Genomic DNA, 27,057 nt, shown 5'->3' on the forward strand with positions numbered 1-27,057 from the left:
TTTAAACTACAATAAACGTCTGCAGTCTTTTCTTTTATGGTAGGAGCACCACACAAGTCGTCTACTACTTTTTCCAATAAATTTTGAAAATTTTTTCTTACCTGAAAATCAACGAACGTTTTTACGCTGAGGAATGCACAGAAATAACTGAAACTCGTTGCAATTGAGCTACCAATTCCTCGGTATTCTAATGGAAATAATTCCCCGACCAATAACGATGATATCGGAGAAATTCCTATAAATATTCATAAAGGAGACCATTAAATTGTGAGCAAGACCCAATAAATTTGAAGAAAAAAAGAAACCAGCGATCGACATCGTTGGTTTCTTTTTTAATTAGCTTATGGAAAAATAAATTATTTTTATTTCTAAGATTTATGATTTCTTTTACCTAATGAAAACGCAATCGTAAATACAAGAACACACAACAGTGGAATCCAGTCACTATTCACCGACGATGTGTCCACGTCAAAATTAGTCGTTGCCATTAATTTATTGGCTTGTTCATAGTAGACATACGATCCGAAACTAGCCAGTGCCAGTGACATGAACACACTGCTAATGATTAGAAGTGGAATACGTCCAACTGTGTCAATTAACAAGCCCGACAACATGGAAGCTAATAATTGGACGAAACCAACAGCGACAGCACCTCCTGTGGAATTGAAAATTCGAAAAGAAAACGAAATTATTCGAAAACTAATTCATCGGGTCACAGCGCAGCAATTTATGTTTCTTTTATTTACCGTGTGGATTAATACCGGCGAATGTTTGACGGAATATTTTCACTGCATAGAAACCAAATGAATTGGCACCTAAATAGAAAGGCATCATCAGGTCAATGTAAGTATCATCTATCACTGTTCTAATTAATGGGATTACAAATAGGGTTGAACCCTTTTTTTTAAATGAAATTTGAATGATCAATTATTCATCACAAATGAATGGTAAAAGGAGCACAGACCGAGTCAATAAAAAATGAAAATTTAATTTACCTGTAAATCGTTGAAACACCATAAGGCCACATGTTATCAATACGGGTTTGAGCAGCCTGGCATTTTGTAGTAATGCCTTAATATTCTTATAGATTGTTTCCATTGACGCTTTTGTCATAAAATTGTTGGTGGTGATTGTTGAAAATCTACCTGCATTAATTTTTGATGCCCTGATATTTGATCGTATCGTTTCTAATTCGAGTTCTACATTTTTGTGCGGTCCACGCAGCCATTGAAGTGACCTATCACATTCCGTTCATTTTATGTAAATGATATCAATGCGGAAATATACAAAAGGAAATGTATCCTCACCTGTATGCCTCTTCGTCACGACCTTTTAATACTAAAAAGCTAGGAGTTTCGGGTACATAAATCACAGTTACAAACAGCATGATAGGTGCTACCGAGACCAGCATAGCCAATTGTCTCCAATCGAGATATGCTCCAAGAGAAAAGGATATTAAAATACCTAAATGACCGGCAATTTTCTGTATTGCACTTAAGAATCCTGTCGATTAAACACGATTTATTAGACAAAACATTCAATCAATATGAAAGCTTCAGAAGAAGCCACCGAATAGTTACCCCGAATATCTGGTGATGATATCTCGCTTATATAAACCTGAAAATTATTTTCGGATTGTTAACATTGGGTAAATATGTACAAAATACCAACTATAAATCATATTTAACGGACAACAATGTTGACATCAGAGTGTATTGATGTAACACATTTTCATATTTCATATCTAATTGTGTCAATTATTGATTTTGTGTCTCTTATTATTTACCTGTGTCACCATACTGACAATGGCACAACAAAAGCCGCCTAGAAATGCTGTTGCAAACATTGTTTCAACTGATTTGGCGAATACAGTTAATATCCATGATAGCGAAAATGGTAGTGACATAATTGTTAAAAGTCGTCGTCGTCCGTATTGCATAGCTACCCCGCCAAACATTCCGCCAAATAATGCACCTTTAATGGAAATAATTTTCGATTTATTTAAAAGTGTTTAAAAAGCTTTCGTAATATTTTGATGATACTTTGAAACAGACAATTAGTGTAACCCGTCAATTCACTTAACTCTCAGATAGAACGCAATTATGCAAGGATTTTGTTGTTTGGTAGCATTTAGTTAAATATAGGACACTCAGTTTACCTTTCATAAATGATATTCGTTAGGATATTGTTTGAAATGTTAATGTGGTTGGCATTTAAATGGAAGTATTTTCGTGTTTCTATTCCAAACCATTAGAGCAACAATACGTTGAGGGTGCAAAATGTGGCTGACATAAAACAATTTTAAAAGCAACTCTCGAGAGCTGCCTTGTTTAGACAAATTTCAATTGGTCGAAAAGACGCGTCAGTGAAGATTATTGGAATAAATAAATTGGAAACGACAAGCGATGTAATCAATGAATCTATTATCTCATTTGATTGAAGTATCGCCTAGTACTGAACACAAAATCTTTTACTTCATTTGTTTTAACATTCACATCACTATATAAGACACATTAACCGTAGATCATCGCTACTTTTGTCGTTGTTGTCGATAACAGATTATCAGCTGTTTAAGAAAGGGTATTTATGTAACGTAACATGCTTTTTCATCACCAATCCATTCAAAACAATATTGTTCCTTTGAAGCTGTGATGATATCGTTTCGAATGAAAAAGAAATGTAAGTTTGGGATCATTCATATAGATTCAGTAAAGTTAGAATGGTGCTCTGTTCCCATCACCTCTCTAGTTTGTTGGAGGGGGAGAACATACTTTTGACTTCGCAAGCCGCGTATTTCACGTTTTTGTTATTGATTTCATTTTCATGAAATCACTGAGAATGAGAAAGCGTTCAGTAATTTTTTGAATGATCCCATTCGAAGAATTTTGCCAACAAATGGCACACATAATTAATTTGGAAATTCACTACCAGACATTACAAATTTCATGGTTGCATCTCATGATTTAGTGTTCTGAGGTGAGGAAACAATTCAAACCGAGGTAATAAAGAACCGTTAACGCTTTGTTTCAAATTTAGTTTCGCTTAGATCTCATTAGGCACTTCCTTCATGACAAAAGACGCAAACGGAAGAATGATATAATTATCTTGTTGAAGTGGTTTAAATTCATTCATATCGTTCCGTTTGATATTTTCGCACTAATCACGTTTCGCGGATAGTACATTAGCTTAAAGATTAGGTGGCGCTAGTGTGTTTTAATTTTTATTAGGTAAAACTTATTGCCGTCGAAGTTGAACGAAGCTAACCGTTCACCGACGGAAATGTTAGCGACAAACCGAATCTAATACTATGTTGGTACAAAATCTATCACCTAATTTGTGCACTCGATACATGAACAGCTGAACAGCTTAAATGTCCGAACTTCGCAAAAACAATCTCTAAAATCTTTCGTTCTAACAACGTTCGTTATAATAACTTTGGTTTTTCAAACCGATTCACATAAAAATTTGAAACCGTTCAAGAAGCTTTCTACTCTCCGCTGGAAACAATTTGGAGCAATTCTAACGCAGTACTCCCTATTTTACTTCAAACCATTTGATCAAATTTTGCTATTTATTGCTTCACCCAAACCTCAAAGATCCGAAACCATAAATCATAAGCAAAATCAGTATTTTGAATTATATGTCGGTGGTTGTTATGCGATTTCCTTCATCGTTTCTGAATTTTAAACAGCCATGAATCTCGCCATGAACTTTCACGGTGAACTTTCAACTTGTACGAGTATGACACATAAGAAAGGGTTCCAATTTGCTATTATTGATTTCATTATTCACTTCCATTCGGATAGACCGTATCACCGATGGTTGGAAAGACATCATTAATTAAATTAACATCCACAAACAACTTTTCTCTCTCTCTCTCTCTCTCTCTTCACCTAATTAATTACATGTAAAATTTTCCAAATATCTTTACAATGATTGATTGACTTTTTATTTTCAAATTATATGTTGTTTAAGCAGCGGTAACATAGCAGTGAAAGAAGGGAAAAAAAGCTGTGTAGGTATACACAATACAAAACTCGAGCAGCCGACATTTGTGCAAAATTCAAACTAACAAGCGGCTGCTTGTTTATTCATTTGTAATGATTATTTCGTACCCTCATATTTTAACATCATCAATTTTACTTTCTACGGAAACTTTCCAGTTTATATAAAATACACCAACAGAACATATATCCGAAACTGAACTTGTTACAATCAACTTTATTAAAAACCCATTTTCTCTCGTAAAGTAAAAATATTTTACAACCCATGTTTTTGCTTCTTTTATATTAATTTAACGTTGTATACAACATACAGCATCATACTACATGTATATTCTGTAAACCACATAGATTTTGTGAACAATATTTTCTTTAACAAGAAACGGCAACATATTATGTGCATTAAAATGTTATTTTATCGATCCGAATAATAAACATACACAAAAACATAACATACACACGGCATTGTATACAATGGAAAGTCTTACCCAATAGAGATAAACTAGCGACCCAGCTGGCCTGTTGGTCGGTTAAGGTAAACGTAGAATTTCCTCGGTGTCTAATTTGTAGCTCTTGTAAGCTGGCTATTGCTGGACTGGAATATCCTTTTGATAAGCCAGCTGCCAAGGGCCCCAGTGAAACGGCTAATGCAGCAATTATCTGTGTAACAAAAAAAGAAATATCGTCTGCTTGAGAAATACTCGTTAAATTATGGCAATTTGGGTGTGGGATTAGTATAAGTTTAAATTGATGTCTCGTTGCACAAACTAAAGTTGCCACAAGAAAATTCAGAGCAACAAACTTAAAATATTCTGGTTCAGTTAGATGATAAAATAGTCTGGACAAAATTGTCAAAAAATTATAACATGACTTGAGTGAAACGCTCACTAAACATCTAGATAACGAATTATATTTTCAAGTTTCCATATTTCTCACGCTAGGTGCGGAAGAGTTCCCAACAAAAATCCAGGGAAGTCTATCTGTGATACATATATCTAATTGTAGAGAAGTGGAGATTGTGTCTATTTTCACTTTGATTGCAAATGGGGTTATTCTGCCAATAACGGTCTGTTGAGTTACAATTTTTAAGACTCAAAACTCTAGTTTCAAGAAAAAATCGTAGTTTCAGGCATTACACTGGTCCTTCCTCTATTGCCTCACAATGTTAAAAATATGATCTGAGGTAACTGGTCATACAAAACTATTGGAATTGGCAGAGGTCTGCATTTTTAAACCCATATTCTGCGGCGATCTCCACTATCAAAATCTTTTCTCCGCCAATAACGGATTTGTTCCATAGTTTTTCACGCTCTATCATCTCCAGCAAGTTTTATTCGTTCACCATAGGAACTCAGGCGTCCGCTGATAGACGATTTTACATATTTTGACAATTTACCATCAGCGAACCGCCGAGTTATGTAAGAGGACAACCAAAACTTTCGGGGATGGAAAGAGCCGGAAAAACTGTGGAACAAATCCGTTATTGGCGGAGAAAAAATTTTGATAGCGGAGACAGGCCGAGGCTCCAAAGTACCAATTCAAAAAAATATACCCTTAAGAGCGATGGACCCTTTGCAAATTTGTAGGCGGAAAAATATTCGTTTTTCGATGATTTTTCTGAATCAAAATATTTTTTTTGAAAAAGTAAAACCATTAAAGCACGCACAAATGTGTTACTTGGAGAAACCGGTGCAGTAGGGATGTCCAAAAAACTAATGTGTCAAAATGTTTGAAGCACAGGGCAGAAAATCATTCTATACGGTCCCCTTATAAAAAGTGTATATGGGACCGACTCGATCCGAATCGATTTAGGGGTCGCTCAGGGAAAAAATAGCCAAAATCACTTGAAAACCAGGTTTTTAGAAAAAAAATTATTTCGGACTGATGATGAAGAGTGATGTTAGAACATCTTAGTTTGTATTAGTGTAAAATCATCACGAGAAAACACTTTTCAACTTTTCCTGTGTATCGACACCTACTGTGGCCAGGGAGTGCTTGTCAAAGATCAGATTCATAGCGTATACTCTGTGAGCGAGTCCTTATCGGTGACGACCAAAACCCAAAAAAATATTATGTGGAAATGTTCAGAGTAACGAGGGAAGATAATGCAAAAAAAAGTTTCATTATTTCAGACTTGTTTGATACTTTTCAGATAAAACTTATTACTCGGTGTCCCCGGCGAACTTTGGTGAGTTGCACTGGACGTCCACGCAAATGTTCCATTCTATTTTTGTCATTTCTTGATAGCTTACCATGTGACCATTCAAATTAAACCAAATTTGTCATAAGATGCAGAGTAAGTCGACTTCGATGAGACCTAAGACCTAATGTGTGTCCATGTCGCATTTCTCGAAAATTTCAATACGAAAAAATTCGAAAGATGAAATTTATCATCTTACAGACTTTCAAGGTGTATAATGTTGAAGTAATATTCTCATTTAGTGTCGTAAATAGGCTTTGCAAAGTCAAAGTTCTGAAAATCATGAAATTTGAAATTTTAATTTTTTCCATATTGAAATTTTCGAGAAATGACATTAGGTCAAAGTGACATTTTCCTTGTACAAAATGTGTCGTTTTGTCAATTATTGTAAATGACACGGCGCGAAATTCCTAGCAGCCAGGATAAGTTATCACCCACAAACCAATTTTTCCTTTCAAAGAAAGATCTTAGTTTAGACAGATCATCAAAAAAAGAATATTTTTCCGCCTTTTTTTCATAAAACAAATGAAAAAAGCACACGACTGTCGAGGAAGTATATAATATAACGCCAATAAAGATGTGACCAAGTGACAACGGAAACGGTAGATAAAAGATTAGGATTTATTTTCTTCTATATCTTTGTGCCAGATTTAATTCTCTTCCCAAAATGTCAATTCGTCTATACAATACATTTCAAGAGAAAATCATAACTGGGAAGATTTGAATCTTTTATTGTTTCGAAAAATATTATATTATAAATTTGAATGACGAAAAACAAGAATATTAAATTATTTTCTATGTCATCTTCATCTCTCTTCATCTTCGTAAATGTTATTTTTTCATTTCCATATTTCACTGTTTGTCGTATATATTATATAAACTCTGGGTGTATATATTAGAACTCGTGACTGATTGTGTACGATATAACAACATTTTCATATATATCTAACAAAATATATAGCAAACATTCAAATAAAAAAGAAATTCTATAATCTAGTTGAATATAACATTTTTTTTATTATTTGGGTAAATTGAGAAGCCAAAATAAACGGTAATGGTATCTTATGTGATAAGATAAATATTTTTATTTACATTATATTGTTGGAAGGAGGAGGAGAAGGAGAAGGTGGAGTGACGGGTGTATTGTGTGTGCGTGCGTTTTTTTTTAATATATTCATACAGCCGAATGTATTTTTTACTGAAAATCTTGGACCAGGGCCTATTTTTGAAAATTTGAATATTTTCTTAGGATTTACTTTTTCTACTGTCGAAGTTTCTTGAAAATTTTCAAAATTCATGAAAATTCGAGAAAATACTTTCTCAAAAATAGGCCCTGTCTTAGAGTTATTGAAAATAGAAACCTTTTAAAATGTCTTTAAGATTTTTTATTAAAATTATCGCTAAGAGAGAAGGAAATTAATATCCATTTGATATACCAAATTATCCCAAAAAATATTCCCCACATTTGTCACATTTTCGCAAAAATCGTTCAGCTAAGCCCTAAAACTGACTGTCGCAAACAGTGTTCCATCCCGAAAATTTTCAAATCCTCTCGTATCAAACAACACAAAAACAAGTTTGTGCAAAATGTATATAGACACATAGCCACACACATCTCACAATATCCACAATTGGAAGTAAATAATCCAACAGGAGACAGTCGAATTTATATGTTTTATAGTTGAAATAACAAACAGTCACTCTAATACACAAACTCATAGTATCGGATCACGAAATGCTGGCAAATATATAAACGGCAATGGTTCAATTTGAAGTAAAGGAAAACAAAATTTAATAATATAGCAAAAAAAACCGTATAGAATGTACAACACAGCATCGGTGGAAAGAATAAAGTAAATAAACAAGAAAGACTTTCGTGACATCATTTTGACGAATATTACGGATTCATTGAGTTGTAATGATTGTTGATGGTAAGGAAATAAAATACAGAGAAATGTTTATATTTACGAATTGGTCAGCTATCATCGGTGGACGAGGGTTGTGCTGTGTTTCTATGAATGTTAGGGCTTTTAGATAGATTCAAATATTTATTGAACCGTGGTCAACCGCTGTATATACACACAAATACAATACAATTTCCTTAGTTGATGGGCAGACCCTTGAACCATAAATTTTTGTTGCCTTTTTCTCATATATGAACAAAGTTTATCCGCAGAGTTTGAGCTTATTGTTCTCGGGTCGCGCCAATGTTATTTTGTGGTAGAGTAGAAAAGGGACAAAACAAGAAAAGGCCAAAATATTACATTTACGACATTAATAACAAACGGAAAAACTTAACTTAATTCTTCATTTCTTTGCCAGAGTGTTTGCATTCTCCGTTTTTTTTAAGTATTATTTCGAACTTAACTAAGTTCTTAATTCAGAGTGGAATGAAGCCATTTTCCATTTTCCTTGAATTTCCATTAGTGCAATTCCTGATAATCAAATTACGCCTTTGTTCCTACGAAAAGTTTTTCGGAAATTTTACTCTGCATAACAATAAAACGATAAGTTATGTAGACTCGTAAACCCAAAGGCTTTTAAAACAGAGCTCTCACTATGAAATTCAAGATTATATTCAAATTTATTTCCTTTTCAAAACAACCGATTAAAAACAAATAAATTTTGAACTTGAAACATTCGTCTCGACGGAATCGCTGTGGTGAAGCTTGAGCTGTTTTCGTTTTATAAATGTATATGCTAAATTTAGATGGAAAGTAAAATAGGAGAAATAAAAATCGTAAGAAATATTTTACTGGTTTCCATTGTAGTGCCCCTTACTATATTAAGTAAGAGAGAAGTAAGTTCTCTCTCTTTAGTATAAGAACCATGAATATGTTACTTAAGTGAATAAAGAATCATTCCATATAATATTGTCAAGCAGTGCGTTTCACTTAATACAACACTCCCGTTAAGACTATATATACCAATTATATATATACATGGCGACAGTGACAGTGATATAAAAAAAAAAAAAAACGATAAGTGGTCGGGTTAGTGAAACCGTTGTACTGCAAAGTAAATAATTATTAATAAAGTGAATCATTAAATGAATAAATTATGGGCACATCTGACTCAAAGCCGCAAACCGCCACAACGGATGGTACTAACAGTAATACTGATGTTAATAGTGTCAATATAATTCAAGAATTTTCCGAACACAAAACCAGCACTGGCATTTGTTTATTAATAATAGTGGTACTATTGGCAATTCACTTTATCTATAAATTTTACACGTTACATAAAAAGTGTATCGTAAAGCGTGAGAGACAAGTACGCCAAATTTGAATATTGAATATAAAAACAGAAAAATAAACCACGAACAATATTTGACGGGATTTGAAAAATAAATGAACAAATAACATTACTGGAATTGATGGACATCCAAGAGCACAGGCACGAAAATTCGTACAAATTTGGTCCGTGGGGTCCGTGGAAAACAGGAGAACATTGCTAAGTCAACAGCGAAGGCACAGAAAATCATAGATGGCACAGGCGCGTAAGGTCGTACAAAATTTGGCCCTGGGTAAACAGATACACATAGCAACAGGTATGAGTTATGGAAATTAAAATTTGATTTCTTTTTATAAGAAAATGTTTTAAATTTTGAAGTTTTTATATGTAACGACACGCGATTGAAAATTATATTTTATGCTTACGTTTTAAAATCGATGTTATAGGAGAACGATTGTTTATTTTGCGACAGGATGTTGAAATATTAAATACGACGAAATGTTGTTCTAATTAAAAAGAAAGAAAAAATATTTTTTTCTGATGTCAGCGAATTTAACACGCGCAGTTTTGAAATTCTTTACACGCGCAGTTTTGGAATTATTTTTTTTTTCGCTTACAATCGGTATTTGGTATTATTTTATGAAAGAAATACGATACTAAGTTTGGGACAGGATGTATAAATTTTGAAAATAATTGCAACATTGTGATTGATAAAGCAAACAAAGCGTATTTAATGGTACGAAATGGAAACGTTTGAATCAAAGCCTTTATTTGATTTAACGGAATTTTTAATTGTTTATTTTTCAATTTTATTTTTCTTGATGGTCTTGTCATTGGTTTTAATTTGGTTTTATTATCAAGCCCGAACGAATAGATTCATTTGATGTGTTTATATTGTTGGAAATCTGGTGAAGTTGATACGAATAAGTATTTTTTATTTGGCAAAGTATGACTACATGGACACAATTAAGTACTAAATTAGACGAACACAGAATAGAATTTGAAAGAATTTATAAATGCCTGAGTGTTTCAATTAAAAGGAAAATTCAACGTGAAACTTTCGATAAACATTTACAAGACATTATTGAAGTATATAACGCTGCGACAAAGTTGATAAGAACGCACGATCTGCAAGAAGACCATTTGACTTATTGTACGGAATTTCACACAAAAATTAGAGATCGTCTTCTCAAATTGTTTGGAACTTTGAAAGTACACATTGTAGTACCCCCCGGAGTAAAAGAAATTGACCCAAAAGTACTTGATAAAGGTGATTCAGACTCAGATTCAGAAATGGTACAATCAGCTGAAGAGTTTCTTGCCTTGGCAGGAAAAACTATCTCTAGGAATTATGCAGGTGACCCATTAGCCCTTACAGCTTTCATAAACTCTATCAAACTTCTCGAGAAGATGGCAGGTACGACGCACGTTACCCTTTTGATAACATATTTAATGACTAAATTGGAAGATAAGGCTATGGAATCAGTCCCTGAAGATCCACAAACTATTCAAGAAATAATTGATGGACTTAAAGTAGGCATTAAACCTGAGACGTCTAAAGTAGTAAAGAGTAGGTTACAGGCTTTGAAGTTTGACAGATTCAAGGTTCAAGACTTTGCCCTTGAAGCGACGAAATTGAGTGAAGCACTCCAAAGAGCTTTAGTGTTGGAAGGTGTTGGTAAGGTCAAAGCACGAGAAATGTGTGTAGATGAAACTATTGACATGTGTCGGGCGAATGCTCGAAGTGATCTGATTAAAGCCGTATTATCAGCGTCTCAATACAATGATCCTGATGAAGTAGTTGCTAAACTGATTTTAGAATCGTCTACCGAAAAGCAGGAAAAGCAAGTGTTAGCATACAAGGCACAGTTTAGAGGTAAACGGGGAAAAGGTAGAAGCCGTGGTGGTTACGGTAATTACGGTAATAATTATGGAAACTATAATAAATGGAATGGTGGAAATAATAATTACCATCAAAACGGCAATGGTCGAGGTAATAATGGTAGAGGAAGATCCTGGAATCGTGGCCGTGGTCGTGGTCGCGGAAGTTATCAGAATTATCAAAATTATCCGAATCACTCAGTTAGAATAGTCGAGGCTTTGGGAAACGAGGAAGCCCCTCAGCGATACCAGCAGCTGGGGGAAACAACAGCAATGATGCCGTATCAGTCTCAATAGTCCAAAGGAAGGTTCTATCTATGAACCCAAACTACTCAGATTTTATAGTTTTGAGTAGTTCGATTTCAAATAAACAATGCACATTCCTAATTGACACGCAGGCGGACATAACTCTCTTAAAAATTTGCGCAGTCCGCCCAAGAGCGCTATTAGATGTAGAAAATTTGATTGACATAACAGGAATAACGGAAGATCCCATAACGACTTTGGGTTGTACGAATGCGACGTTGGGTAATGACGATTTTAGAGTAAATTTTCCAGTACATGTAGTACCAAATGAATTCAATATTCCGTCAGATGGGATCCTAGGTAAAGACTTCATGAAACATTTTAGATGCAATATAAATTACGGAGATATGACGTTTAGATTTACATTAAACGAACAAATGATTACGGTACCAATAAGGGAAGGTCCCGAAGTAAATACGATAGTTTTACCCGCGAGAAGTGAGGTAATTAGACAATTCAATTTGAAAAAAGAAGTGTTAGAACCCCAGTGGGTCGATTCTTGGGAAATTAGTGCAGGAGTCTTCACAGCTCGCACAATAATTAGCTCAGCTCAGCCGTTGATCCGAATTCTCAATACTACGGATAAAGTACAAATAATGAAAAATGACCGTCTACCAATTCAGAAGTTGTCAGATTATAAGGTTTACACAACGAAAAAGGAAATCTCTTCTAAAGAAAGGACAGAAACTTTACTGAAAATTTTAGAAAACAAAGTTCCTAGTTACGCTAAAGAACAGCTTTTCCCGTTGATAGAAGAATATGCGGATGTTTTCGCATTAGAAACTGACAAGATGACCACAAACAATTTTTATGAGCAAAAATTAAGGTTAAAAGATGACACACCGGTTTATATAAAAAATTACCGTACACCGCACAGCCAGATTAATGAAATAGAAGCTCAGGTGAATGAATTTTTAAAAAATGACTTAATAGAACCAAGCGCATCCGAGTATAATAGCCCTTTGATTTTAGTCCCGAAACCCCCTTTGAATGGTCGTGAACGATGGAGACTATGTCTGGATTATCGCCAAGTTAATAAAAAATTAGTGGCAGACAAGTTTCCACTGCCTAGAATGGATCAGATATTAGATAGTTTGGGAAACGCAAAATGTTTTTCGGTCATTGATTTGTTCCAGGGATTCCACCAGGTGCCATTAGAAAAGAATTCCAGAGACATAACGTCTTTTAGTACTAGTACTGGGTCATACAGATGGAAAGTTTTGCCTTTCGGGTTAAACGTTTCACCGAATTCATTTACTCGCATGATGACAATTGCCTTTTCAGGTATCCCCCCAGAACAGGCATTTCTCTATATTGATGATGTAGTCGTGATAGGGAAAAGCGAGAAGCATCATTTACAAAATCTCAAAGCAGTATTTCAAGTGTTGCGAGACAGAAATTTGAAAATACATCCTCATAAATGCAAGTTTTTCGAGCCCGAAGTAACCTTTTTAGGACATTTGTGTACTCCTGATGGCATATTGCCAGACCCTAGGAAACACGAGAAAGTTAAAAATTATCCAGTTCCCACAGACAAAAACGCTGCACACAGATTTGTATCATTCGCAAATTATTATCGACGTTTCATCCCACATTTTGCGACTATAGCAAAACCATTGAACAATTTGACTAAAAAAGACGTGACCTTTGAATGGACTGAACAATGCCAAGAAAGTTTCGATACATTAAAGGAAATTTTGACAAAACCACCAGTTTTAGCTTACCCAGACTTTTCTAAGACTTTCATAGTCACAGTCGACGCCTCAATAACAGGTTGTGGGGCTGTACTGAGTCAGCTACATGACGACAATGATCTACCAATTTATTATGCATCAAAGTCATGGTCTAAAGCAGACGCAGTGAAGTCGACTCCAATTCAAGAATGTTTGGCCATTCACTTTGCCTTGACCCAATTTAGACCTTATGTGTACGGAGTACCGTTCCGAGTCCGTACAGATCATAAATCACTTATTTATCTATTTACGCACAAGACTTTGTCTCCTAAACTTATTCGTATTAGGCTGGACCTCGAAGGCTACGATTTCACAATAGAACACATTAGTGGAGCTAAGAATGTAGTGGCCGACGCCCTATCGCGATTAAATATTAAAGATTTACTAGATTTATATGGAAAAACAAAGACAGTATATGTTATGACAAGATCCAAAACAAGAAATTTGAAAAAGGAAAATGAAATGACGACCAATGAAAATTTAAATAAAACACAAGAAATAAGTTACGTACCGGTAATTGAACAATTAAATGCGCATATAAATAAAAAGATACCTCGAATAATGTGTACGCGTACAGAAGGAAGTAAAGACGAGGTAATAGAGCTCAATATATACGAAAATTATAAGAAACTGATCAGTATGAAAGTTCCGGTAGAAATACGCAATGATTTATCAATTCTCGAGAAAGTAATTAATAGTTTACAAGAAATTGCGATAAAGAAAAATTTTAACGAAATTCAGTGGTCGCTAAACGATATTATGTTCAAATTTGTATCAATTAACGTTTTTAAAGAAATTTGCAAAAATAAATTGAATAAACTACGAATAGTGTTAATTAAAAGCCCGATTTTGATCAATGATAAGACAAAACAAAATGAACTCTTAATGTACTTTCATGACAATCCGATTTTTGGAGGACATGTAGGTCACAAGAAACTCTACGCAAACTTAAGGAGTTATTATGCCTGGAAAGGCATGAGGCGAGATGTTGCCTCTTTTGTCAAAAGTTGTACGAAGTGCAAACTAACGAAAGTCAGTGTGAAGAACAAAGAAGCCCTCGTATTAACAAATACTCCCCAGGCCCCCTTTGATGTAGTAGTGATAGATACCATAGGCCCATTGCCTACTTCCCTTAATGGAAATCGCTATGCGATTACGTTAATTTGCGATTTAAGCAAATACTTGGTAATCATTCCTATTCCGGACAAACAGGCTCTTACGGTAGCCAGAGCTATTTTCAATAATTTCGTGTTAATCTTCGGCCTGATGAAACAGGTCATCACCGATCTGGGAACGGAATATGTGAATTCAGTGTTAGAAAGACTATGGGTCCTTTTCCATGTGACCCACAGCAAATCCACTGCTTATCACCATCAGACAGTGGGTACAGCAGAGAGGAGTCACAGAACGTTTAACGAGTATGTCAGAACTTACATTTCCGGTCAGCTCGATAACTGGGAAGAATATTCAAAATATTTCTCGTTCTGTTATAATATCTCCCATCACGCGTCTTATGATTTCAAATACTCCCCCTATGAATTGATATTTTGTAAGAGCCCAGTGCTCCCATTCGATTGGATGGATGGTCGAATTGACCCAATCTATAATATCGATGACTTTAGCAGGGAAGCGAAGTGCAGACTACAAAGAGCACACGTAGACGCCAGAAATCTTATTGACAAGATGAAACTAAGGAACAAAATGAACTATGACCGTTCTGCCAAACCGATAGAATTAGAGTTAAATAATAAAGTAAAGTTGTTTAAGGAGCCATATGATAAACATTCGGAACGCTACGACGGTCCATTCATAGTTAAGGATATCCAAGGATCAAATGTTACGATCACAGATGGCGACAAGTTTTTGAAAACTGTGCATAAAGATAGAGTCCGAAAATATGAATGAATCGTCACAAAAATAAAAGAATGATTTTAATATTTTTATGATTTTATTGTGAAGTTTTATTTTTAAATTAAGGTTAAAGATTAAGGGTTAATTTACAATTTAATCTTTATTTCAATCTGCAATTCAGTTTGAAATTATGTTATCATAAATTTCTTTAAAAAAAAAGGGACGGTGAGAGTCGCAATCTCACAAAGTGAAATCAAATCCCAAAAATTAATAAATTATAAGCAATGGTTAGTTTTAAGACTAAGAAAAGTTTAACTTTCAAAAGGAAATAAATAATGTACGAAATAAATAATAATACGATTGGCATACACCAATCTAGCCGAAGAGGGATGGTGTAGTGCCCCTTACTATATTAAGTAAGAGAGAAGTAAGTTCTCTCTCTTTAGTATAAGAACCATGAATATGTTACTTAAGTGAATAAAGAATCATTCCATATAATATTGTCAAGCAGTGCGTTTCACTTAATACAACACTCCCGTTAAGACTATATATACCAATTATATATATACACCATAATAAATATATAATGTTTCTCGTCAACGGCAATAATAAACTGCAAGACCATGACTGGAACATTAATTTCTTTGCAACGTAAAATGTCTTGCTGGTTTTCTATATCTACAATGAAAGCACACTCGAATTTAGAGGCATTGTATGTTAGTATCTCAGTTATAACACGATGTTTATTGAAATAGATAATCAAAGTGAATACTGAATATAATGCACAGAATATTGTCTGGTAACAGCAGTCCTCTGACAATTAATTATTTTGCGTTGTTCAGAAAAAACTACAGGGAAAAAAACTAGAGAACAAGTGATTGTATAGTTTTAGCAAACAGAGGTGTACTGGTTTCGTTGAATAATTATTTAGAAATGAATGCAGGTCAATTTTGCCACTTCGTTTAGGTCTCCTTTTAAAAACTTTATTGGTTTAATTGGTCCCCCTTAAGGAAGAAGAAAAATTGAAATATTATTCATACTCCGATCGACACGGTCACCAGAGCTGTATGTATTAGTATTCGAGTTCACAGTGACGAGATTTTAGTTCGATAAATCGTAATCCGTTTATAAGATTTGATAGAAACTAAGCAATGCTGGGAATAAAGGAAGTAGCAGATTTAATCATAATGTGACGATTCGAATGCAGTTTCTAAAAGATTTTAAATGAAAGATATTTAAACATAATCAAAAAGGAAATTCTAAAATGTGATAGTCATCAACACAACACAGTTTCAAATTTTATAGGTCAGATATCGACTACACAATGTACATACTTTGGCTTACTCTGAAATTGTTTGCATTTAATTCGAGAATTTATACAGGGCTTTATGGGCTTCCATACACATTATGAACATTTACAGCACCATTCAATGATACATCCCAAACAGAACGAGCAAAGGAATATTTACCAACCAATTGACACAGTTCAACAACAGTCCAGCAACTACAGAAAATTGAACAATCCAACGCCCATTGTGGGAATGGGAAAATTAATTTTCCATGAATATTTATGGTATGGTCGTAATGGCATTGGTTATTGTTGTGATACTTTCGGCTGCATGTTTTTTTTTTCATTTTATCAACTTTTTCACAAAATTAAGATGTTTTCAATTTTGAATTTAATTTGGTTTTTTGTTGTGATGAAAACGGGATTGAGGCTGGATTTTTAATCGGCTGTAATATGCTGATAATTCAACTCAAAGACAAATCAAACTGTCACTGGAGGTAAGTGAATGAAATTTCATTCTTCTCATAATTCGCTAATGTTACTTGTCCCGTTTCTGCATTTAACTAGTCAAATATTAAAAGCAGAAAGAGTCAAGTGATAGCTAATCAGCATACTGATTGATGATGAGTTCATGCAATTTATTTGGGTTTTGTTGTTTCTTAACTTAACTTATAAGTTTAGTTATCGATGCAGTGACAGTGAAAGGTACATGAGCAACGAAATTTGGAAAATTTAGCCTTTATGTATTCCTATGTTAAAACTGTTGAACTAATAGATTTACATCAATATCTTCAAATCTTCATTTGAAAAACGGATTCGGTTGATGCGTGTGCAGATTTGAAGGGCTAAACCATTATCACTTGTCGTCAGATTATATTACGAAACTAAAAATTGTTTGTGACCATAACATCACAAAATTAAGTTTCATGAACATTTCACAGATGACAAGCACATAATCAGAATAATTTTCGAGTTTGCTATTACTTTTGATCTTATCTTTTTCAATAGATTTATGCAACAGAGGGTTTTAAGATAAACCGAAGATTTGGACCCAGTGCGAACATTCGAGATCTTCGCAAAAACAATTCAGGTTCGTAATTCCAAATTAAATACAGACAACAATTATCGACTCATTGATCTTCCAAATATAAAAAGGGTCACTTCTGAGTGATGAGCTTCTCACATGTCATCATTAGATTATCTCCAAATCATAATAGAACGTAACTAATTTAATGGCAGAAGAAAAGCCACCAAATTCCATATTGTCATCGTTAATCGATTATATTATTTACCGTCGAACGAATTAAAAACGAATTAGGAATTATTGAAACGAGTTTCCGTAAAAACCAGGGGGTAAAATGAATAATAATATCAGAAACAGAGACAAGATAGACAATATTTTTGGCATAGGGAATTTATTTATTATGTTGTTTGTGTGCGTGTATTTAATGTTCAGAAATGAAATGAAAAGAAAATCTATGGTTAGACCAGCATAACAAAATTCAATACGATCCTACCATCTGCTTGCTTTCAGTTACATTTTCATTCGATTTTCATTCGACTTGCCCTAGTCCTGATGATTTCGCATTGTTATAGATGTTGTACGTACATATAATACCCTTCCACATATATGTGTAGCCGCACCGTGGCGTGGGATTTTGGGGTACTTTCTTCCATATTATTATTATTATTACAATATACCACACACAGATGCTGGCGGTATATGCGCCTATTGTACATAAACACATTTTATGGATATTTTTGTTATATAAAGCAATATTCGTTTGTTTGAATGTTCATACAATATATAGGCCTCTATTATGCCTAGGTAATGGTATACTTCGAGACGAAGATATTGTAAACGTCGCGGATGCTGCTGCGTACAAATGAACGTATTAATATTCTGGCATGAAAGTCTTTTCGTTAGCTTTGAACTGATTGAAAAATGTATAATAAATTTAGCTGGAAGATGATGAATATTGAATGCATAATGACGGAGCCTCTTTATGGGAATTCGGAATTTATGTTACATTTTTCCCTCTCTATCTCTCTCTCTCCTCTTAACCGTATTACATACCCGAAACGGAATACAGCTAGTAGCAAATGTTTTTATGTATAGGCCGAACGAAGGCGGCAAAAAAAAATATAAATTCGAAAGTGAAAACTGATGTTGGCGATTATGTGCGTTGAATTATGAGGGGGTTGGTGTTTTATATTTGCTGTTGAATATTTTGCGGTGATTGTTTGATTTTCCTCTTCTTTTCGTTGTTCAACAGAACAAATTTTGATTTATGAATTTAATTTTTATTCGAACCAGCTGCTGATAATTAAGTGAACAATCACTTGGAAATATTTTTTGTTGATTTTGAACGCGTTAATATTTAATAGCCCAGTCAAATCAGGTTCAGTTACACGACACGAATTTTGGAATGTTATAAAAAAAAATGAACGGCGTTGTGTTGAAGTTTCGTTGTCTACACAGTTCACTTAATTAATAGCCTATTACTCATTCGAATAAGGATGTATACGTTTACACGTTTTCGTTTTTAAATTTCCTTTTTATCTTTCATCGCTTCGAATAAATAAAAACTGTCACGAAATAGCTGACCCAGAATGTGTCACCCAGCATACAATTACATGGATGTGGAAGGAGTGGAGAAAGCTTTCTTTTTTTTTAAATTGGGATCTGTTCAAAATGTTTAAGACAATCATTCTACGAGAAAACGTGTCCTAATTTGAAGCAAACAAAAAAAAATAAAGGAAAAAAAAATAAGAAAAGAAAAATCAACAGAAAAACCATGTTTTCCCCGGAATTATAACGACACGAGCAACAAAAAAAAAGGTTGAACCCAGCATTTATAGCTGCCTCCCTTATCGCACAAATTCACCAACCCAGAGCGTTTCTGCCACTAATCCAATTAACAATAAAAAGCATTTACCTGTGTATAATGATGTGATCTATGATGGCCAACATTCTCGTTTGTTGCACCATTTCCATTTAAAACTAATTGACTATGTTCGATTATAATTTCCTCCCGTTGCATTTTAATTGGCTTCTCGGGATAGTCAGTATAGGCAGACGTACAGTAAGGCTTCTTATAATTACTAAAATTATTTTTCGAGTGGTTGTATTGATTGATGTTGTAGCTGTAGTTGTAGTTCTTGTATTCGTATAATGGTCGCTGATACTGGTGATTTTGTTGTGCGATCTGGAAATGGAAATTAGATATTGAGATTCGGTGAACATTTGGTCGGAAAAGTGTAGTGATATTTATGGTAACAGTAAACTCTTGCCACATTTCGTTATAATTTTTTAATTATGATGAATCGTTTATTAAGCCTCACTCGGCACCGAAATAACTTATTTGAAAAAACCCTTAATTCAAATTTATACGTTCCATTTATACGCAGCCGTTGCTTTGTATAACTAAACTCCCAATTGCGTTAATATTTCATCTTATTAATTATTACTAAATCTTTGTAATGTCAAAAAGATTGTTGTGATACATTTTTAAAACGCACTCATCCGCTACACCCGACACAACCAGAGCACTTAAAATAAGCACACATTACCACCGAAAATATCAACCAGACAGTCTCAAAGAAAAACAAGTAAAAAAGAAAATGGAAATGCAATAATTTGTCTTCTGAAAATGTTCATAATCCGGCTGAACGAAGAAGAGTTTTTTTTTCATTGAAAATAAAATATAATTTTCCGATCTGTCCATGGCAGTACAAAGGAAATTTTGTGTCTGATATGGTGGAAGTAATAAATTAAATACAATTTTTCGTTTTCTTTAAGTTGACTGTGTGTGTGTGGCTTGGAAGTAATGAAATTTATGCGAAGATGACTGCATATTTTCTCGAATGCGAGTAACATGTTATGGGGACATTTACAAATGACGTCCGTTAACTAGGAGTGGCCACATTTATCGTATGGCATGTGCATCAATCTTTGAATTACAACAAGCAATTTTTTAAAACCGAATTGCACATTCACCTATTCTCGCTTCGTTCCGTAATCATACCACCAACAAATTTTAATGCATTCATTCACAATGTGTTCTTTTGATTGATCCGAATGAGCACAGTCTACACGGTTCCATTCAAATAAACATTATGGACAATGTAAATGGCGGGCGAGGTGGATTTCAACGAAGTGTGTGGCACCAAGGTACATATACATACTGAAGGTAACGCAAATCCTCAGGGAATAGCAAGAAATACGGATCCAAAGTTTCGTGTGAATATAAGATTTGTTATGTTGCATCCCTGAGATTTGACGTGATAATGTTGTTGGATCTGCGTTGTTTAGTACGTTGTGTCCAACATTATAAAAACTATATTCACCCGAAACTTTGGATCCGTGTGTTCTTGCAGATTTGCGTTTAGGCATGGGCGATAATGATAATGATTATCGATAATTATCAATTATCGATAATCGATAATTATCGACTTTCTTTATCGAAAATTATCAAAAAAATATCGATAATCGATAATTATTGATATTTTGATAATTGTCAAGATATCGATAATTCGATATATCGATACTTCGGTCCGAAAATCCGATATTTATCGATATATTCCGATATATCGGTATATTATCATGAATTTTCGGATAAATATCAAAATATCGATATTTTGATAATTATCGAATTTCGATATTTTGATAATTATCGATAATTATTAAATTATCGATAACGATATGATTAATCGATTATCGATAATTTCTTTCGATTGATATTATCGATAATTTTGAACGCCTCCCATCCCTATTTGCGTTACCTTCAGTGTCTATATACTTTGTGTGGCACATCGTCCCATATTAGACGACACAAAAGGAAGAGAGGGGTAAAATAAATCTACAAAGAGGTTAAGCCGTCCAATATGAATGACCCCTTATTGGCGTGGCGTGTATCTAATAATATAAATATTTTGACTTTGATAAATCTTTGGATCTGAAAATATAAATTGCAATTTGGCAATGAACTTTGATCCGTCTAAGGCAGACGTGAATTAGTTTCGAATATTTTTATTTTACTTTTCGATGAACATACTAAATCATTCCGTCGAATTCTTTTGATGTGACAAAGTTAAAAAGAGAAACACACAAATGTCGTAATCATTGTACGACGAAATAACTTTTCGAAACAAAAACCTTGTCTTCTGATTATTTTTGATTCCAACGGCTCAGTTGGTCAGTTCGTTTAGGTGATACGTATGAACATTATATATGCCTAAAGGTAAATTAGTTTCATTTTATTGTTTGATCAGTCAGTTATGTACACAAAAAACACTCATTTCCGAAGCGGAAATGTGTTTACAATGCTTCAAAAAAACCGCAGAATACACAGAAATGCAACGTTATGTATAATATTCCCTAATTATTGTGAGTAGAAATTCGACCAACAAAGAAAACAATGAATTTCAACGTAATATTGACATAAACAAAACTTCCGCAGTATTGCATACCATCGTTTACATCTTACACGTTAGCCGAAAATAGTTTGTTTTTCTGGTTACCTTAATATTCCATATTTCTTTTCGACCACATTCATCCTTTCATCCATATGAAACTTTGGAACCGAATAGCTCTACAAAGATGTTTTTCATATTAATGAAAATGAAAACATGCCGAGTGTAGGTAATTAACAAATTGAAATTATATTTGTGTGTGGAAAACATTTATAATCAAACAAGCGAAACTTTATACAATTTATTTATGCGACCGCAGTGATATTTTTAGGAAAATTTCGTAAATCATTTTCGTTGACGTGAAACGATTAATTTAGTCGTTATGAGTTGTTGCTCATCATCCATTTTGCTTTCAATTATAATTTTCGTTTTAATTATTTTATTTGTGTTAATATACTATTATGACTGACAAACCTATTCCGACAGAATTGGAACGTCGATGACATAGCGAAAATGAGCGATGAAAGTATTTTTAGCGATAATTGAATACTTACTGTTAGGAAAACAAAGAAAAAAATCGGAAAATATGGCCACGCAATTTCATTTAGAGTTCAGTGTTTGAGCACTGTGCCATGAACCTTTGATGCGCTCATGCTGTTTACTACACATACATCCTTCAATCACGAAAAATCGATGCTTAACGTGGCACAGACGGCAAGCATATTAACAGTCTTATTCAAACGATTACTTCATTTGATCGAAGATTTTCAGAGATTGATTTCAGAAATCTTTTACTTCATTTGCTTTGAACATGCTTTTTGCTATATATATATAAGAACTCATTAGTCAGAGCTTGTCGTTTATTCTTGTTGTCATTGTCGATAACAGATGACAGCCGTCTATAACAACATATTTCAGAGAAGAGCAGGTTATTACTACACTCGGGAAATAATTTGATATTTCGTATCACGTTGAGTAAAAGTACCTCGGGCTAAAGCCATCGGACACTTTTACTCATCTGGATACTAAAGAAAGAAAGAAAGAAAATATTTTTATCAAGTTGTCATTTCTCACAATCTGTATAACGAGTGTGTTTAAAAACACCTGTCTAAATTGTCAAAATTTGTTTTCCGCCGCCTTCGGGATCAACTCAGATATGTCTTAACATGTTCTTTCAGAACCTTGATAATAACACGATACTCACCAGAGGTCAATGCTTATAATTCGTCGTCGCTGTGAAACCGATGAAAATGTAATTTTCGTTTTTCCGAGTCGTTTTGTCTATTCTTTTCTGCCAGTCTTTTTAGCTGCCATCTCAGCATTAAATGTCCGGGTAGATTCAACATTAGACAGTGTATAAGGGAACAACTTGAGTGAGATGATATTTTTAATCGACAATTGCGGACAGACGTACCATACCCGCTACTTTTGTTCATTAAAATTTCAGAGAATTTTAAAGGAATAGGTAAATATGTTTAACGCTGATAAGCGACGACGACACTTTGCTGAAAAAATAATTCATTAAGCCCTTAAATCTGTTATTATGTTCGGTAAAAGATAATGAATACAGAAATTTGCTCGCAGTAGACAAATGTTCGTTCCCAGCCAATGGCTGGCAGTCATATTCATTCATTGATTCAATTAATCCTCACTCTGCAACTCTCTAACAAAATGTATAAATCTATATGACACCCATCTATCCAATTCTTCAAAACAATCCAAACATAAAGACAATGCACAAAATTCATAATTGATTTCACTTTTATTATTATTTGGGAAGAAGCGTTCAATGCAACCCCCATAAACTAATATAATCATTAAACTTTTTCAACGACACAATGCCGGAAAGTGATAACCTTAACAATGTTGAATCGATTTGATATTTATACTATGCACAGGTGTTGGATTCTCTAAGGGAAAACTTTTTTTCCTTAAGTGTTAAATGGCTACGCAGGTAAAACGATATCCGGAAGTGATCGCCGAACACTATTACGGAACAAAAAGTTTTTTTTTATGATGTCTTATAACCTTTTCCTTTCACCAATGAATAGAAAGGTTGTTAAAATGGGAGTGGAGATGGTTTACAGCACCTTTCAGAAAAAGGATTAAGAAGATTTCGTTATATGAAAATATATTTTATAAATAAAAATTTTTTATTGGAAGTAATTGCACATGCGGAGCACAATTTCAGACAACATCGTCTACCTGCTGAATAATTCATTCAATAAATCTTTTAAGTAAACAAACACGTTTGAGAAAAAGAAAAACTTTCGAGCATGTAATCCAATAAAAAATTTATTTGTTTTTAAAAATTACAGGTTTCAAACCTTTAAGACGGTTTAATTAAATTGTGATTTATGAATGGGTGAAGCTGAAGACGCAGAGCAACGTACATGGACTATAAACAATTCTTGGTAATAAGAAGGTATTGTGTTGAAAATAATCATAAAAAATCGTACCAATTAATCACACAAAGGCATTTATCAAACATATACCGTAAAGCTGCGCTAATACAGCTTCTAACCCGGTGGAATCACTGTTGAAGCCACACATCGTATCAAAGTAATTCAAAATCTCTCACCTACTACCCACACACACATTTTCGACATTGTTCTGGGAAAACAAGAGTTATACGATTCCATATTATGTTCTTGTTTCGTACATCAAACTAGAGACGGAGTGTTCATCGTAAATATCTGGAAAGTTGTCAAAATAATAATATTAAGCCGCCTACAATTTTCCACACATAACTGTTTTCACATCGTTAATAAATTGTAAAAATGCGGACCACCTATTGTTTGTGCTGCTAATAATTTCTCGTTCTATGCAATGAAAATGGAGTAGAGGAAATTTCCTGTATTTATTTCTTATTTAATCAAGACCGCCAATGTCAGCAGAAAAACCGATAAAAACCACTGGTCTTTGAACGAAAACCAAACATACACAAGATGATCATTGTTTTACATTTTAATTAATGGTATCGTTGTTGTGTTAAACACGGGAATATGATATCTGGCTGGAAATGATTATTTTCGCTTAGTCTTTAAATTGTAATGGAAAGGCGTGAACCGAATATTTTGTTCTGAGTTCTTATGAAATGTGAGTTTCGTATTTGAGAACATTATTATCATTGAAACCGCAGTGCGATTACTGCAGCATAATATTTGCAAGCAGACTAGCAAACAGTAAAATTGTTGATGAGCGGGAACTGCGATAGACTTTAATTAAATGACAGCATTTTTGGTGGAATCACTCAAATTAGGTGATGAAATGTGCAGGACGAGTAGAAAGAGAAAGGCACGCAGGGTACATTTTTTAGTTAACACAGTGAGCGTGTTGATTTTTTGAGAATACCTCACGATTCTACAGGAAAATTTGTGTATCTTCTCCGGGGATTATGACTCTTAACTCGCTTCCGCCTTGACTCTTGTACTTCATTTGTTTGAGCATATATTTTGTTATATAACCGAGTATTGACTGGAGGCTTTCATTTATTGTCGTAATCGTCGTTGTTGATAACATATGGATAACCATTCTAAAAAGTTGGCTATGCCAAGCAAAATCATCTAAAAATATGAAAATTGTAAAGATTCATTTGTCATTTGGAATGACATACGAAATAAATAAAAGCCGAGAAACAGGGAACAACAGCAAGAGCAGCTTAGATACAAGTGTAGCAGAATGTCCATGAGCAAAATAGGAGTTTGATTTTTGTTAAATAGGCCCTGCCGGAAAGAGTGATGGAAAATATTTCGTTTTTTAGCTTTCAATTTTGATGGATGCACATCGTGTCGGGGATGCACACACATCGCTCTCTGCTGGGCAAGCCATATTATTTTTAACCCAAATACTGGATTCATATTTCTGCCGTAAAGATATTGCAAAATTATATGCGCAATTATTTACATGTAATTGAATTTCTGTATGCATTTGCAAAATGTTCATTTACATATTCATGAGATGTAACTGTCGCAGAGGCAGAAAATTTAATTTAATTATTTCACTTATTCAACAGTTTAATTGAAAGATATTTTCTATAAATTCATTAAATTGTTTCGCGGGTATAAAATAATTTTAAGAAAATTATTTCATTTCGTTTCGGTTTCGATGAGAAACGTTTTATCTCCGCAGCATAAGTGTGAGTATGGAATTTTAAAGTTGAATTTCAAATTGAATTTATATTGATAATCTAATTGGAAAACTTATCGTCTCCATCTCCAATAATGTGTTTCCGGTGCTGAACATTGCAATCGAAAGAAAATATAAGAAAAAAGAGGTGAAGATGCAGAGAAAATAATGTCTAAAAAAAGGCTATGTAAAATTATATCATTAATGTACTCCAGAGCAATTCGAATAAAAATTTGGAAAAGTTATTACATAACATTTGGGTAAGTGCTTTACGAGTGTACTCAGAAAACTTTTCCTTTTTTCCTTATTCATTTTCATTTTTTTTTTCTTTTTGCGATAAAGCTTATAAAAACATTTCGATGCTTAAGTGCTTTAATTCATGTTTGTTTTCCAAAGTGATTTCTGGCTTATGTACGTATACATATATTTCCACCGAAACATTCTGATGAGATAAATCCATAAATCTATCCATTTATTGAGCAAACCAATTCCAAACAAATGTTCGGATGTTTTTTTTTTTAATAGAAATTACGATTCCATAATCCTATATTCATGTGTATAACACCATGCTTTATAATACCCATTTTAATGATGATTTGAGATAATTCATTTCGAATTTAAAGGAAAAAAAAAACAAACTCAAATGCATATCACTTAAGAGAATGCACGCGTCTCTCGGAATTTATTATTTTATTTTCTTCAATTTTTCACCATATGTTATATACCATATCAAATCAACGTCAATATTATGCTTTATTTACATGTTTTCAGCGTTAAATATTATATTTTTATATATGTAATGTTCCTGCTGCTGGTTTTTCTTTTTTATCTGTACGTAAATATGGCATACCGAACGCGATTATATTAACCTAATTTTTATATTTAATTTCTTTCTTTCATTCTTTTTATTCTCTCCGTTCGAACTGTACTTATGTTTATATATGCACATATTCGGTGCAGTCGAATTACAAAATTCTGTTTGTGGTGCACGCATATATCTCGTAATACTTCTTTTCTTTT

General features: G+C 33.7%; 1 protein-coding gene across 4 annotated transcripts in view; it reads right to left on the reverse strand.

Moving 5' to 3' along the window:
* The window catches only part of LOC119066276 (facilitated trehalose transporter Tret1-like), a 50,939-nt gene that overhangs the window by 3,411 nt on the left and 20,471 nt on the right, over positions 1–27,057 (reverse strand). For 3 of the 4 annotated variants that reach the window (XM_037168635.1, XM_037168636.1, XM_037168637.1), the window contains 9 exons: positions 19,434–19,703; positions 4,490–4,661; positions 1,787–1,974; positions 1,581–1,617; positions 1,308–1,503; positions 996–1,237; positions 747–815; positions 392–655; positions 102–235 (listed from right to left, as the gene is read on the reverse strand). In XM_037168635.1, coding sequence (XP_037024530.1) covers positions 102–235; positions 392–655; positions 747–815; positions 996–1,237; positions 1,308–1,503; positions 1,581–1,617; positions 1,787–1,974; positions 4,490–4,661; positions 19,434–19,703 — 1,572 coding nt within the window. Of the gene's footprint in view, positions 1–101; positions 236–391; positions 656–746; positions 816–995; positions 1,238–1,307; positions 1,504–1,580; positions 1,618–1,786; positions 1,975–4,489; positions 4,662–19,433; positions 19,704–22,017; positions 22,076–27,057 lie in introns of those variants that run through there. The other variant, XM_037168638.1, reaches the window with a different exon arrangement.

The sequence above is a fragment of the Bradysia coprophila genome, chromosome IV (assembly GCF_014529535.1).
Source record: "Bradysia coprophila strain Holo2 chromosome IV, BU_Bcop_v1, whole genome shotgun sequence".
NCBI lineage: Eukaryota > Metazoa > Arthropoda > Insecta > Diptera > Sciaridae > Bradysia > Bradysia coprophila.